The sequence below is a fragment of the Cyprinus carpio genome, chromosome A6 (genome assembly GCF_018340385.1).
Source record: "Cyprinus carpio isolate SPL01 chromosome A6, ASM1834038v1, whole genome shotgun sequence".
NCBI classification, from domain to species: Eukaryota; Metazoa; Chordata; class Actinopteri; order Cypriniformes; family Cyprinidae; genus Cyprinus; species Cyprinus carpio.
Window position 1 is genome coordinate 15,728,061 of NC_056577.1, and position 17,988 is coordinate 15,746,048.

At 36.3% G+C, this 17,988-nt stretch overlaps 1 protein-coding gene across 1 annotated transcript; it reads right to left on the reverse strand.

Annotated features, from left to right (window-relative positions):
* Nucleotides 1-861: 861 nt before the first annotated feature.
* LOC109068914 (sphingosine kinase 1) lies at nt 862-11,304 on the reverse strand. Its single transcript, XM_019085628.2, has 4 exons — nt 9,980-11,304; nt 6,916-7,010; nt 5,783-5,898; nt 862-2,893 (listed from the first exon to the last, which is right to left on the reverse strand). Exons 1-4 carry the CDS (start codon nt 10,149-10,151, stop codon nt 2,035-2,037), a joined length of 1,242 nt encoding a protein of 413 aa, XP_018941173.2. The 5' UTR covers nt 10,152-11,304; the 3' UTR covers nt 862-2,034.
* Nucleotides 11,305-17,988: the final 6,684 nt, after the last annotated feature.

Here is a 17,988-nt window from a genome sequence, read left to right on the forward strand (position 1 = left end):
ATTTTATCTTGGTAGTAGTATTATTACGATACATCCCTAACATGCTGTTTACTGTTGCTGTAGAGTGATATCAATAAATGTATTCATATCTTGATGTACAACAATCAGATGTATCTTAGTATAATTTTGTGATGTTCACTATTGTAAGATTGATCTTATTTTACTGTTAAGGCACATCAAAGATTAAAAAAAATTGACATCTTAATACATTGCTTGCATAGTTAATTTTACACTGTAAACTGAATAGCTATAATATAAATGTCACAATCATTACTCAACCATGCTGAGCTATATAATAAACTGCAATTTTGTTTCCAAAAAAATATTTGTTAAATTGCTTCAAAGCATACAGTACATCTTGGTAAGGTTCATTTAGGTTCATATAAGGTCATACTGCACCTTTGATCAAAAATTAATAATTGATCAACACAGTATATACAAAAACAAAAGCCAGCTTAAGATAAAATTTGTTATATAACAAAGACCCAGACCTGGGGTCTCATTTATAAAACTCTCCGTAGATTTCATCCTAAAAGTGTACGTATGCACAAAAGCTAGATTTTGCGTATGCACAAAGGTTTTCAGATTTCTAAAACCATGTGTTCCCCATAACCTGTGCAAAAATCCCTTTATAAATCCCAGTCAGGAAGATTGTGTGTATGTGCATCTCCACCCCGACATCACCATATATGGAGCTTACAACACCTAGTTTTACTATGCATAACCTCATCTGCATATCATTTATATTCATATTCCCATCCACCTTACACCATATTTAACACCGTTAAAGGTACAAGACATTAAGGGAATATGAGATATGGACTATAAATGCCATTTGTGCCATAATATCGAAGTAAGTGCGCATCATTGTTCTCACTAAAATATTTTCTCATAGCATGAGATCTGCAGTTTAGTTTAAAGATGAATTATTGTGCACCTATAGCACTCCTCGCTGTCATTAAAACAGCATGCCACAGGAAAAGGGATCAAGTGCATTCCACTAAATATGCCTAAATTCATATAATTTTTCTTTAACTCCTGCGTAATGATTTTATGTAATTTCAGTGCTTATCTCCATTAATGAGAATGGAATATTTAATGTAAATGTTTATATCAAAATGAAAACAGATTTTAAAATCGTTGTTTACTTCATTACTTTTCTCACTTCAGGAAAAAGAGTGCGTACCCATGGTCTAGAATGTCCATACTTGGTGTACATATTAACACCAAGTTTATTTTTTATAAATCCCGATATGTGCATGGAAAATTGCGTACGCAATTTCTATGACCATTTTGTGCTTACGCAACGTTTATAAATGAGACCCCAGGTCACTTGTAAAGCTTTAAAATGTGAGTAACCATCCATAACTCCCTATACATATGTATGAGGTACTAACAGCTGAGTCAGAAGAAAGGCCTACCAGCAGGGAAGCTTCTACTAACCAATGATTCCTCTTTATCCCCACAAATTGTTAAAGCAGTCTTGTATTTTTCTTGATGTTCAGTATATTTTAACACTCATTGTGTTCATTTGACATTTAGACTAAGGATAAGAGATGTTTGATAACAGAAAAAATACCACTAAAGCATCATAAAAGTAGTTCATTTTTCTAATGCACTATATTCCAAGTACACAGTTTATGGTACGGTAGCGCTGTGTAAAGCATAGACAAAAATGTAATTTGTCAGTGATAATCTGCCCTTCCACCAACACTGAGAAATCGACTAGTGTCAACATAGACATCGAAAATACCAATAGGTTTGTGACCATATGTTTTAACAGTGGAACCTTAAATGATTTCAGAACTATGGCACAGGGGAATATTTTCTGTAAATAACTTGAATTTCATTCAATTTCAATTTTGTTAGTCACATTAAAAAACCTATTATATAGCTTCGAAATGCTTGTGATACAATGCATGTGGCAGATGTGTTACTTTTATTTATTTCAAGGCTTGATACCCCCAGTCCCCTTCTACCGTCATTATACATGAAAAAAAAACAAAAAAAACTGCCAGCACCATATCGGTTTCGTCACCAAGCTATGAGTCTTGCCAGGCTGCCATGAATTTGTGCCTGTACTGGTCCATAATCTACCAGCTCTCCATCCACAGTAATGATTCCTTTGGGGGAGTATGGTTCAAGACGTAGAGCCTTCACTTTTACATAAACCACATGAGGGCAGTTTGTGTTAAGATGACCTCCTTTTTCCATTGCTAGGAATAGGTGCAGGAGAGATCTGCGAGAGATACCTGCCTTTACATAAATCAGGTGGATTATGCCATCATCGAGTCTGGAAGCAGGTGCAGCCAACATGTCTTCTGCAAGGTGTGACTGGTACATGGCCACAACTAGAACAAAATCCTCATCTTGAACCACTGTCCAGTGTCCTGGTACCGGCTGGTTTAGGGGGTTGAGTAGGAAGTCCGTAGGACCAAATACAGACAAAGGTGATGGGTTGGATTGCTTTGACTTGGGAGTATTGTTGGAATTGCTGGAATTTTGAAGAGTGTGACCAAGTAAGCCATTTGAAGGACAGCAGGAATCAGAGTTAGACTGGGGCAATCTTTGTCTAAATGTTGCAGTTGAATCCACCAGACTAGGTTGAGACATGGGGTTCTCTGTGGGTAAGTAAGCTAGTTTCCCCCTATACACTCTTAGCGAAGCCAGACGAACCAGGGTTCCCACTGTAAATCGGGCAGCTCCCACATGGCGATACTTCTCACTTTCAATGTCTACATCAGACACAAAGCCCCAGGCCAGAGACAGGAAGGAGAACAAGCGCTGACTGGAAGCCAAGCAGACAGACGTGAGGTCCAGTTGTGACACCAGGCCTTTACATAAGATGAAGCCACAACTGATCAACAGCTCCTCACTGGACACAGCTTGTAAACTGGAAAACAGCCATAAGAAACATTAGTCACCATAACCCTATGACAAAAGCTCTATCATGCAGTACAGTAAATGCACTGACAATTTAGAAGACTGTTTTTCCCAATGATAAGGTTTTTTTTTTTTTTTTTTTTTTACACTGCTGAAAGTTACAAATTTCAGGTTGGAAATTCAGTTCACCTTCAACACAGCCAAACACAGAAACAATTCATATTAAGTTAGATACACACTGTACAATTTTTATGGTCATTTGCAATTGTTGCCTGTAAGACTATTTAATATGACCTCAGTGAGATATTAGGTAAAAGCCATGGGATACTGCACAACTGCAACAAGATTTCTTGAATCATAAGATTTATTACAAGGCAACTAGATGAGGACAGTCTTACTTTGAAAAACTTTAAGTGGGAAAGTGTGAAGGTTAAAAAAGTTGCTAACATGTCTTAATAGTTATCATTGTACAAAACACAAAAAGCTGTAGACAGACAGACATGTCATGTCAAGCCAACATAATTATTCAGCCATCAAAGAACGTCATATTAAGTGATCACAGACTGGTGAGACTTTTATAAATGGCAAAAGTGTTGGAAAACTGTAGTAAACTTTAACTAGTAGCTGAAAGAAAGCAGCTGAAAGGTTCAAGCCCAATCACCTGTTAATCAAACTCACTGTATGATACAGGACTGTTTCAGTTTTTACATAAACCATTGTGTACACTCAAGACACGTCAAAATGCAGTGTTTTTTCCATGTGCAAAAGTTCATAATCCATTACTCTGTCAGTGATAGATATTTTTATTTAAACTGTGATTAAATTACAGAGTAAAATGCTTGTGCCGGTCACTGGCAGACTATATGAGCTTGCAATATCAGGGCTAAATTATGTGCTTAGTGCTTCTCTGTGAGAAATAGGATGGGCAGAACATGGAAAGCTGATTGTGGCATCTTTGGATCAATTAGCATTTGCTTACGTCTGTGTCTAAACCAGACGGTACACCTGTTTGTACCAGAAATTTTCGGTACTGGTCTTTCGGTTCGGTATGCATGTGAAGGCCTATCGAACAAATACAGCGTTGTTTTAACCACTGCAGGAGTGGAACTTAATTGGAAACTTCCAATTTTATATATTGTTACTTTTGATAAGAAACAAAGTCTCTTCTTTGAAATGATGTCCTTTTTTTTTAGGAAATTCAAACAATAAATGTCGTTTTGCTCTTTGATGTGGCGTGACAGATCATATAAACGCCTCAGTTCAAAAGGCAGCATGATTCCCTTCCTCTTTACTACTAATTTTAGAGTGAAATAAACAGGAATGACCATCTTATGCCTCATGTAATCACTCAAACAGCATTAAATCCGCGGAAAGATGGCAATACACCTGGTTGCAAACAAAATGTCTTAGCATTTCATTAACCTCAAGCCCAGCTCACACCGTGCAACTTTTTAAAAATCCTTTAGGATTGTACTTGTCTGACTGTATGAACATGATGATCATGTCACACTGTGGGATCTCAGTTGTCATTAATATCAGACTGTACAACAGTCAAGACGTGTTAAAAATGGGCACGTGCAAAAAAACTTATCCGGAGTTCTACATTATCAACCCATACACATTCAGTGACTGCGAGCTTCATTGCACGCGGGACTGTAATGTTGGCTATCATTAAAGGTATATGAATGGCGGCAATACCGGCGTATTTATGCAGAATAGCCCAGCTGAAAAAACAGCATATGCTGGTTAGGTATGTTTTGATGCTGGGATGCTGGTTTATGCTGGTCCTTTGCTAGTTTAAACAACAAAGGACCAGCTTAAACCAGCAAAGGACCAGCATCCCAGTGCCAAAACATACATAACCAGCATATGCTGTTTTTTTCAACAGGGTGTGCAAGCAGCACTACACACCCACATGAAACAGCAGGGCAACCGGTGTTTATCATAGCAAAGGCATCAAATCATATAAATTCCGTGAGCGGATGGACAAAAGCACCGGGGTTTATACAGTTAGAAGAAATGTCTAGCAATAATTCTGATCATGGCTTGTCTTGAAAATCGAAGCTAGTTTGACGTTCGTCGTAGTAGATGTCACACTGCAGGACTGTGCACCAAATCTTCTGACACTGCCAGAAGTTTGTCGGAGCAAAAATTTGATTGCGCCATTAATCAGCTGTCGGTGAACATGCCAAACTAAAGATCAAAGACTACAGATTTTAGCCTAGGATTATAGGAATCTTTTAGGATTTTCAAAATTTGTCTCAGATGACCAAATCGTGGCCAAAATCGCACAGTGTGAACCGGGCTTCAGGCAAGCCATCAGTGCCCACAGCTCGTTAGTTAGTGCGCTATGAATGAAGTCTAGAGAAGAGCATTTCACAAAATATTAGACTATATAGCCTACTCATTATATTTTACTTTACCTGCTAGTGATGTCTTAATTATTTAATGCAAGGCAGGGCAACTTCGGTTCTGGAGGGCTACTGTCCTGCAGAGTTTAGCTCCAACCCTAATCAAACACACCTGCCTTTAGCCTTCTAGTGATCTTGAAGACATTGATTAGATTGTTCAGTTGTGTTTGATTAGGGTTGGAGATAAACTTTGCAGGACAATAGCCCTCCAGGACCGAAGTTGCCCTGCCCTGCATTAAATAATTAAGACATCACTAGCAGGTGACAGAAAGTTCAAATTATTTGCAATGGTCGCTTTGTTGTGTCCAGTGTAGACAGCCTCTAGCTGTTGCGGCACAGGTGTAGACACGGTGTACTGTAACTGAGTAATAATGACTTACACAATGAGTTATTGACATTGATCCAAAAGGCCTGTAAATAAGCAGTTTGGATGAAATTATTTCCCTATAGTTCCAGACAAGCAATATATGAGCTGTGGATATTCTTACCCAGAAAAGTGGTGTATAGAAGCTGCCAGTGCATTTCCAGAGCCCCCTGGAAGCACTCCCAGAGGAGTCTGAATAGCTTCTTCCCAATCCTCACGCTCCATCAGCCCATTTACCACCTGAAAAAACACTGGGAGCATGTCAAGAGGCAAAGCAGCAAGCAGTTGAGTTCACTAGACAATCCCATGGTATCCAGGTTAATAAAGGAATATTCTATGCAAATTATAATTGAAATAGGCTGTATGTCAAAAATAAAAGACGCTCCAAAATTCTAAAATGTTTGGCATCAGTTGTTCCACAAAGGTTTGCAATTTGAAAGTGAAAAAAAAAAGTGAAGTGACATGTGGCCAAGTATGGTGACCCATACTCGGAATTAGTGCTCTGCATTTATCCCATCCAAAGTCCACACAGAGCAGTGGACACACACACACGGAGCAGTGGGCAGCCATTTTTTGCTGTGGCGCCCGGGGAGCAGTTGGGTATTCGGTGCCTTGCTCAAGGGCACCTCAGTCATGGTACTGAAAGTGGGAGAGAGCGCTGTACATTCACTCCCCCCACCCACAATCCCTGCTGGTACAAGACTTGAACCATTGGGTTATGAATCTGATTCTCTAACCATCAGGCCACCCTATTTTTTTTTTTTTTTTTCATTCTACTGATTTTTTTCATTCTACTGATTTTACTCAAAGGTAGATTTCCACATTCAACATTGTTTTATCAAGAGCAAAAGTCTATTGAACCAACATATCTTTGTAATGCTAATTCAATGCGATTAGTGATGATGCATCAACGACTTGCATTGTTTAATGATTGCCTTGGAAAGATTTGCATGAAAGAAATTATGACAGAAATATATTAACATCTTTATTAATAAAAATCTAATATTCAGTATATTAATATTATCAAGTATAGGATGAACACATGGCTAATGTGAAGACAAAAGCCATTGCTTGTTAGACTAAACTGCTGTTTCAATATTAGTATAATATCTAAATGACAGAAATAGAAATTAAAATGTTACAATCAAATCGCAATTGCAATATTTGTTAAAATAACTGCCATAAGATTTTGACTAAATCATACAGCCTACTATAAATGCTACAGAACGTCTGCTAAGGCAGTCATAATTGGCATACCTCAAATAGCAGGCCATCACCAGACATGATGACCAAAGCATCCCACTTTGACAAGTCTGCCTCCCGCACAAGCTCACGTGCATGGTTCTGGCGTTCTGGAGAGAAACAAACAAAGGAAACAACGTAGGTCATGCTGCTGTTTTCTGACCTACATTATTCCTTTTGATAGCTTTTTATCAACAGTGTGAGACAGGAAATGTGAGCCAGAAGAAATGTCATTTACACTGTAGTCTACATAGACCCTTTGAGTATCTGTATGAGGATATACTTGTTCTGCATAAAATCAGTATTATTTTTTTCAATGCCAATGTGCCTGAATTACACAGCTTGTAATCTTTGCTCAATTGAATTCCACCAGCAGGAGGCGATATTTACAGACTATGCTACTAAGGAAATCAGATCCAGTCTCAATTCCATCTAAGCTCAAGTCTTTAAGCTAGCACATTCACTGTTCCAGCCATCACTGTCACATAGCAGACACATAATGGTTATTTATGTCCCATAAGGTGCACTTAATCAATTCGAACAACATTTACTATAACAATAACTAGTCTGCAGGAGCATATGCCTATATATTGTACTACATTTAAATTGTCCTATTTATTTTATTATTATGTTTTGAATACTAGAAGCTGCTCCATCTGGTTTTTGCCCCAGGAGGACATCAAATTCTAAGTAAGCCTCTAAGTAGCTCGGAAAAGAATCAATACCTCTCATTAATTCAGTCACATCCTATTTGACAATGCAGGAATTACAAAAAGAGAGAGAAAGAGAAGCTGGAGAGAAAAATAAGCTGGAGAAGAACAAAACAGAGAGGGATAAAGAAGAGGGTTAGTTGTCAGTAATGGAGGCTCAAGTTACTACCTGGCCATAATAAGGGGAGATAAAAAGGTAGTGTATTCATAACCCTTTTCATTCTCAAAGAGAAAAAAATCTTAAAAGAGATCTACTTTTTAGATCTACATATGCATTAGGATGCCAGGCTGTACTAAATGTTTTAATGGTATATTGTTTTGCCCTATTATGTATATTCAGCTTTGTAGCAAGATAGGTATTAGACAGACTTGGTTCTCATTAAGTATAAGGGCTCTATTTTCATTGCTGCGCTAACCAAATAGACAAGAATACTGGTAAGGAGTTGAAGCGGACAAGAGAAGACACCCAATATTACATTAAACCAGAATAATAAAATACATACACACAAACACAAAAAGAACAACAAATCAATAACAATCACTGCTCCTGTAGCTCAAGTGGTAGAGCATTGCGTTACCAAGCACAAGGATGGGGGTTCGATTCCCCGGGAACACATGATAGGTAAAAATTGATAACCTGAATGCAATGTAAGTCGCTTTGGATAAAAGCGTCTGCTAAATGCATAAATTTATTTATTTTATTTAATCAATCAACATAAAATGACCATGAAAGTAGTCAGTGCACTTTATTCAAAGTATTTTTATTTTACAATACACTTTTGTGAGGAACAGAAAGAAAATTGTTATTCTTGAAAATTATTGGCACCCATTTTAGGGCAACTTTTGTGAGTTAATGAAAGAACTATGTTGATTTTATGAATTAATTATTATTTTGAGTCAGATGTTGGTTGATTCAGTTCAAAAAAACTAAATGATTAGTTTAGTAGAAAAACATCAAATGGGTTAACAGCATAAGGGGGGGCATAAGGAGTGCTAAATGCAAGAAGAATCACCCCCTTTAAAATAATCACATTTTGTTGGTTTGCAGCCTGAACAATGGACACAGTTTTTCTTTTATTCAGTTGTATTTACTTAGTGCAACTTATAATATCCAAGTGAAAGATATAACACCAACATGAAAAAACAAAAACAAACAAACAAACAAACAAACAAAAAAAAACAGAATCACTGAGTTGGAAAAAGGATTACCCCCTCCTAAAAATGCCTTGTAAACTCAATCAGGTGTAGCTAATCCCCTTCTCAATGGCACACAAAGTCATTTGATTTTACACTGTGATCAGCTGTGGTCATTTTGATTAGCTCAGCATGAAAAGAGCTTTCCTGGAGCATTTCAGTCCTTGGTAGTGCAACTGAAGCAAACAATCAACTATGGGTGGCAAGGCACTGTCAAAAGATTTCTGATAAAGTTGTTGACAGGCACAAGTCTGGAGATGGATACAAAAAATAAATAAATAAATAAATTCAAAGGCTTTATCAATGCCTAGAATCACAGTGAATCTATTATTAAGAAGTGGAAGGTATTTGGTACAACACAGACCCTCCCTGGATCAGGATGTCGCTCCAAACTAGATTAAAGAGTCATGAGGAAACTGGTCAGAGAGGCTATCAAAAGGCCTACAGCAACTCTGCAGCAGTTGCAGGAATTTATGACAAAGAGTGGTCATTGTGTGCATGTGAACAATATCACAAATTCGCCACAAATATTTATTGTGCAGGAGGTTCCAAGAAAAAAGCCACTCCTCAAGAAAGGTCACATGCAGTCACAACTGAGCTTTGCCAAAATGCACCTTATAGATTCTGAGACTAAAATTTAATTATTTCGCCCCAACACCAAACGATATGTCTGGCGGAAATCTAATACAGCTCACCATTCAAATAATACCATTCCTACAGTAAAACATGGAGGTGGTATTATCCTGTTATGGGGGTGTTTCTCTGCAGCAGGGACTGGAGCACTTGTCAGGATAGACGGAAAAATGGATAGGGCAAAATACCATAAAATTCTTGAGGAAAATCTCCTGCCCTCTGCCAGAAAGTTGTCGATGGGAAGAAGGTGTACCTTCAAACATGACAATGGCCCAAAGCACACAGAAAAATGGGGTGATCCTTTTTCCAAATCAGTGATTCTGTTTATTTATTTATTTTAATTTTTTTTCTGACATGTTGGTGTTATATCTTTCGTTTGGATGTTAAGTTGCACTGAATAAATACAGATGGATAAAACAAACTGTGTGTTTCTTCATTTCAAGCAGCAAAGCAACAAAATGTGATTATTTTAAAGAGGGGTGATTCCTTTCTATACCCACTGTAGGTCTGTTCATTACTTTGTACTAATGGGTTCTCCTCACCTGTAATGATGAGTGTATGTTGTATCCCAGCATCCTGTAGCATCCGTTGCACATTCCCCTTGAAAAGAGCATGTGCATGCCCTTTACCGCTGTGAGGATTTAACAATATCAGGAACTTTAAAGGCCTCTTCACCTCCAATTGAATTGCTCCTGGAAAATGGATAGCATACATGCTATTTACATGTATAGACAAAGACTTGTCCTATCAAATGAAGAAAATATCCCAGCCAAACAAGATTTTTCCCACAATTACAAAGTCATTATTGACAGAAGCAAATTAAATTGACAAATACTAAGTAATGCGAGGAAGAACGGATGAAATGAAAGTGTATCAGATCACTCTGGAGCATTGCCTATTGCAAATCTCAAGTAATTTTTGCCTAAAGGGCAGTTTTTATCAAAGAAATGTGAGCATAGCCAAGTATGGTGTCCCATACTCAGAATTTGTGCTCTATATTTAACCCATCCAAGTGCACACGCACACGCACACACACAGATATACAGTATATCAAAATTTTTATAAATTTTATGTGCATGAAAGCACAGTACTGAGAGAAAACATACTATGTCCATGCTGTAGTGTGATCAGTTCAGTTGACACATTCTTGTACCACACATACACAAACACAAATACTAAAAAGCTGCCATATGATTAGCATTGACCATGCTTACATGCACAGAAAAATAAAACCAACCAGGACACCATAAACTGTTTCTCTAGAATTCACTAGCAACACCAGTTTTAAACAAAGACTTTTTGTGACCACAGAAAAAAAGCTTAAGAAGCATTTCCAGAATATGACTACTGATAATGGATGGTGCTGTGTGTGATAGTTTCCCCCTTTCTGAGGTTCTACAAAGATCTACTTCATTCACACAAATCAGCTCTGAGCATGCCCAGTTCAGCACAGAGTCCTGATTGAACAGATCAGCACTTCCATAAAAGGTCACAGGTGATTATGTCATCACTTCCTATAGTTTTCACAATAGGTTTTGCAGGTGGGAGTATCAACTAAATGCAGTTTATATTTTCTCATGTAATAGTTAAGACCTTTATCAAGAGCACGACTGTAGGGATACCAAAGTCCAATGTCATCCCATGGGAGACAAACAACAGGTTGTATCATAAATACACATTACCTCCCATACTACAGAGGGAAAATAAAGGTCCATTGTCATAAAAACACAATATCTCCCATGCCACAGAGGCAAAATATAGGTCCAGTGTCATAAAAACATGTCTAACTATTTGACTGTAAAATTATTGACACAAAGAAGCAGGTGTTATTTCAAAAGGTTAGAATTGATAGTTTCTATTCAAATACTGATTCTGATTAAAGTTACTGGATGGCACCATAAAACTGTGATGTCCTTTTAAATGCCATAATGATGTAACTAACACCATGACACATTTCAGGCATCATGTCAGTTGGTACTGTCTGAGAGACAATGCAATAAATGTAATCTCAGAACAATATCCTTAATCAATATAAGACAAAATGAAATAAATTTGCAACTGTTTTTTTTTTTTCGTTTTTTTTTTCATTAAAGACATACTGACCTGTGATAGATGCAGTGACTATACAAGAGCACAAATATATAAAGATGTATAAAGATTAATTGCAGCCTTTATCTCACAAGGCAAATGTATTTAAGTTAAAATGCTACACAAAAAAAGGGCATGTAATACAAACATTTTCTAAATATATTTTTGATGGGCAGGTATGCAACTTAATGTTTGCTTGTTTTATACATAGTGTAAAATTATACATATGTTTTAAATGTTTTGCAAATATTTTTCTATTTGTCTTTTAGTTATATTTAGCCTATTTGTGTTTTGACAATAATTTGTACATTTACATAATTGTAATATCAGGCATGTGATCAGCTAGAGACAAAAAAGAAGGAAAATCTGACCACGCCCCAAGCCACACCCATATATATTTTAGCACATTAAAAAAAGCAGCATTTAATAATCATGACAACAATATAATAATATATTATAATAAAGTACTATAATATATTATAGTAAAGTATATAGAATTATTATTATTATTAAAGTACCTGCTAAAAGTTTGGAAACATTACAATTATTAATGATTTTGAAATAACTATCTTCTGCTCATCAAGGCTGAATTTATTTGATCAAAATAAAGTAAAATGATCTTTTAGAAATCGTTACAATTTATTTGACTCTCAAGAAACATTTCTGATTATTGTCAATGTTGAAAACAATTCTGCTGATACATATTTTGTGTGGAAATGATGATGCACTTTATTTTCAGGATTTTTTTGATAATTCAAAGTTTAATGAACAGCATTTATTTGCATTTATCAAATATATTAATTAAATTCGTTCACGCATTTATTAAATAGAAATCATTTTAAATGTCTTCACTCACTTTTTGTCACTTTATTAACTTTTATTAACTTTTAACTAATTTTTATTAACTTTTTGTCACTTTTTTAGAAATTATTAATTTCTCTCTCTTTTTTAAATCTTATACAAATGTTTGAGTGGTATCATTGTTTACACAAAAATATTAAGCAGCAAAACTCTTTAACATTGATAATGAGAAATGTTTCTTGAGAAATAAATCATCTTATTAGGATGATTTCTGAAGGATTATGTGACTTTGAATCTTCTTTGTAAACAACAACAGATTTACAAACATTTCTAATGACAAATGTTGCTTTCCCAAATGCAAATTAAAGCGGCTCAAACCAAATGCAGCACTAACAGTGAATCACAACTAAAAACAGTACTGTAACAGCAGACATGTAGCGCGTCACAATCTACTATATAATTACAGCACATCCGTTGTGAATTTTATGACAGCACTAGCAATCTCAAATTCTCAACTGCCATTCATAAAAAGTCACCGGGTCGAGTAACATGTTTCAGTGCTGATTCTGCTCGTGTTTGGCGCTTTGAATCATTTGAATTCTTCTAACTGTCCTGCAGATGATATCGCAAATTCGTGCAGCGCTCTCAGGACCATTCCGTCTATGATGTTTCTTTTTGCAGTTTATTTAGGTAATAGCTTAAGGCCATTTGCGCAATTTCAATCAATATCAGTATTTCATGCAATATTTAAGCAAAAGTAACAACATTTATGACACAGTTGTTATCAGATTTCTTTGGTGATTTCAAATATGAAATTTATTCATAAGCTTAGTGAAAAGTTTTGGAGAATTTGATGTTTCCCCATTCAAAGAGATAGGAGTTGCACTTGCATGCCCGAGAGGCGTTTCAAAGATGGCCGCCGAGTGACATGACTTGTCTTAAAAGGACTTTGCTAAAAATGACACAAATGCATTATTTCAGCAACTACTGGCAGGTTAATCTTGGGACCTGAAGTCACCATTTAGACCCATGAACTTAGAATAAACTGAAGTTAAACAATAAGAGTAGGGATGGGTGATAACAGTTATTTTGTTTTCAATACAATACCGATACTTTAAAGGACAGTATCATCGATACCGATATGATACTCCTAAATATTAACTTTTAATTTAGGGAATTTATTCAATTAATAAATTACTAAGAGTAAAATGGGTAATGATATCCACTAAACTTTATCTTTGAAAAACATTTTAACATTCAATATGCTTTAATTGCAACTTATTAGGTTATATTTTTGTTTAAACATGTTTAAAATATTGTAGTGGTAACCATGGAAATCTACAAATATATAGTTGAACTAGGTCACTTTACTAAAATCATGGTTCATCTTCGTAAGGGACTGCCAGTGAATGGCTGTTACACACATAAAATACAACCTTTTTATTCTGAACGTGTATGATATAAACATTACAGAATATCCATTCAGAATCTTGACTGAAGCACTTGGCATAATAAGATCCTGAGCTTGGTGACACGGCAATAAGAGCAATGTCTTCTTCCCTCATCTCAGGGAACCAATATTACTTTACTAACAAACAAAATCCCCATAAAATCACTACACTCTACATTAGGGCTGTGCGATTAATCGAAATCGTCATAAAATCACGATTTGAGCGTGCACGATTTCTAAATCGCTTTATAGCACGATTTTCCGTGGCCCCGGCCTCCCGCAGTATGCTATCCAATCCAATCAGAATGCAGCGCGCCTAAATGGAGCGCTAGAACAGAATAGACTGGGCATATGCCTACATAACTCCAGGTTCACACACTGTCTGTGATGCATATTTTTTCCGAGCCCATGTTAACGGATCAGAGCGTTCACACTGCACGTGGAAAAAGACGCAAAAGATGTGAACAGAAAAGGTTAGAAATAAAAAAGTGCAAAAATAATTAATATCTAGCACATGAGCATAGAGAGAGTTGTGAATGCACAGGACGCAGTTTGAGCGAGAGGAGACATATTTTAAGTGCGCGCACTCTCTCCGGGCGAGAGCAGCATGTATCTAAGCATTCGTGTCTGGTTTTGTGACAGAGCAAAGGAAATCTGCATGCGAGCAGAGAGATTCGCGCTCGCGCATTATTTTAATGTGCTTTTGCATTACAATAATGCGCTCTTGCTGCTGCTTCTGCACCGCATACACATACTGTATACGCACTGCAGACTGAGTACGTGTGAACCTGTATAATGTATAACAAATATATTTCAACACCTGACTGAGGCACCACTACAATGAACTCTATGACCAATGCATGGCAAAAAAGAAAAGATTAAAAAATAATCCCTGGACACGGGATTTATTTAACTATTTCTTTCTTTTTTGGCATATGTCTAGACCAGTGGTTCTCAATCTTTTTTTCCACCGGGCCGCACTATGGTCCAAGTGCAAGTCTTGCGGGCCGCACGCATATTATTTACATATTACTTCAATACAAACCAACCTGATTTATAATATTATAGCCTAAATATTATGCTATCTAATCGATTACATAAAAATAAATAATTCTGCTCTCCATAAATAAAACACCTGATGCTGTCGGGAGTTGACCAATTTTGTAAAATTCGGCTCGAAAGTAGTAACAGCACAATGAAGTTGCGATTGTAAAATGCAGTCTGTAAGATGCGCACGGGAGCATGACTTGACACGCGACATTGCAGAAAATGTGCGTTCACAAATGTAGCCTATGTTGATGCAAATATGGAAAGCACTTTCGAATTTAATAATATGAGGTTCTCTCCAGAGATGTTTTGCCACATTTCTCCAATTAAGGATGATTGCTGCGTAGTATGGGTGTTTCCTTTTGCCTGAACATCAGTGGTGGGGCAAACCGAAAGTTGATGCCGAAAGTCCAGCACTCTCTTTCACTGCTGATACTGCGACTATTATTGTTTGTATGTGTTACTTCGCTGGCATTTTCCACATTTAATTTTTCTCCCTTAAAAACAAATTTATCCATTCTGATGCTCAATTTTAACTAATGGCTGTTGATGACTTTAATCTGTATTGAATTCTGCCAAAGTGCGTGCTTGTAAATGTTCATTAAACACGTTAATTATGTGAGTAGGTCTGCTCATGTCTGAAAATAATATAGCCTATGAAAAACAAAACAAAATTATTTTACATAAAAACATTAGCTTATATTTCTTTTGCGTTCAGCACGTGGACCGCATTTGAATTCGTGACGGGCCGCGGGTTGAGAACCACTGGTCTAGACATTTTGTAACACCTTTACTTAGTGATTATTTAGATTTTTGTCTGTTCTAGAGACATGCTATAACTTTTTGATAAAGCTCTAATTGGTTTTCTTTTGGAAATATGTTTCAAATTCATAATGAATGCATTTATGACTGTAAAGCATGTCTGAGAGAGTATAGTGCGGCTTGTCTCAAAAAGTTTGATTGATGAGGGTCATAAAAAACATCTGTTTGTACATCTGTTTGGACCCCCACCCCTCCCTGTACAGCCCTGCCTGTGTCCATCTTTTTATGGACCTAAAAGGAATTTATTATCGGGGGAAAAGTGTTTTTGTGTGTGGGGGCATTGAAAACTGTGCTTTAAACTTTAAAATGTGAAAACGTTGGTATGATTATTAAACGGGATAAGGGAAGTTTTTATTAAGGTTTTTACATACACAATACAATTCAAGAAAAAGGTTCAAACATACACGAAATAGAAGCAATTTAATGACTTTTTTTTTTTTTACCCCAGAAAAGATTAAAAAAAGGGTCAAGATATGTATTTAAGAGTTGTTAAAACAATTTAAAAAGTAATTAAAGTTTGTTACAAATTAAATAAAAAATAAAGGTTACTGATTATTAGTGTTCCTGTGGCTCATTGGTAGAGCATTGCGTTAGCAGCGCAAATGGTCATGGGTTCGATTCCCAGGGAACACACATACTGGTAAAAATATGTATAGCCTGAATGCACTGTAAGTCGCTTTGGATAAAAGTGTCTGCTAAATGCATAAATGTAAATCTAAATGATTATCTATCTATCTAAAACAAACAAAAAAAGTACTTGAGAGTCAAAGCTTGTAACATTACAATTTAAAAACTATTTAGAGTTTGTTACAAATTAAATAAAAAAGAAAACTAGGTTAATGATTATTTATCTAAAAAAAACAAAACAAAAAAAAGTATCAGATACTGCGTTAAACAACATGTGAGAGTCAAAGCTTGTAACATTACAATTTAAAAAGGTGTTAGAGTTTGTTACCAGTTAGAAAAGAAAAGAAAAATAGCCTACAGAGTTTTATAGCATTTGTATCTTACCTCAAACTAAAACAAAAAAGAAGTGTTACAAACCAGGAAAGTTAGCGTTTGTCACGCCGGCAGAAAAGTTAAACAAAAGAAAAAAAGGCATGTATTTACGCTGATCTAAAAGAAAATGCATCAGACGCAGTCGTTAAAACACCAGCACAAGATACTTGTCAAAAACTATGTTGTACTCTACCATTAACTATAATTTTAAAAATCTAGACTTTGTTACTGACAGAAAGTTAAACAAAAGAAAAAAAGACCGCCAACAAAGCTTACGGCGTCTCCGTCGGACCAACCTCACGCGCAGCTGACACACTCAGAATGCTTACGTCCGGTGTTCTGTCGATTTGTCCTACCCTGTCAGATTTTCCTACCTCCCATTAAAACAGTGGGTAGTACAATTCGACAACGAAAAATGCTACTTTAAAGTCATGGTTTATTAACGTCTACACCTACCACAACCCTAAACCTACCCTTACAGTAATGCAAATAAAGTAATTATGTGTTATATTCGCGTTATAGCTAGAAGGTATACAGCTACAGGAAACCAACAATGAATATTTTTTTTCTACCAATTAGATTGTGTTTTTATTAAAGTCTACACCTACCCCAACCATAAACCTACCCTTACAGTAATGCAGATACATAAAAAAATCATTGTTTAGCATGATAAAAAGGACGTGCGCATGCGCAGTAAACCCTGGTAGGAAAATCTGACGGGTAGGATAAAATGTCAGGACTAGCACTTTTTTCCAGGGATTTCAGAACAGCGTAACAGATATTGCGTCATCGGGCAGGCGTGGCCTATTTGATAATTTGCATAGGTCAACGATCATGCGCAGATTGGGAGGAAAGCCGTTTGCTAAAATTGCTTCAAATAGCGTTACTTCTCCGAGATCATGGGTGTTTTTCATATTATTTTCATACTGTTACAACTTAAGGTAACCCTTCCGTGATCGCGGGTGTTTCGTGTCAAATTACATTCATACTGTTAAAATTACATTAACACTGTTATAACTTCAGATCCCTGTCCTGATCTCAGGTGTTTCATGTCAAATTACATTAATACAGTTATGACTTCAGAACCCTGTCCTGATCTCAGGTGTTTTGTGTCAGATTACATTAACAGTTATGACTTCAGATCCCTGTCCTGATCTCAGGTGTTTCATGTCAAATTACATTAACAGTTATGACTTCAGATACCTGTCCTGATCTAAGGTGTTTCATGTCAAATTACATTAATACAGTTATGACTTCAGATCCCTGTCCTGATCTCAGGTGTTTCATGTCAAATTACATTAATACAGTTATAACTTCAGATACCTGTCCTCATCTCAGGTGTTT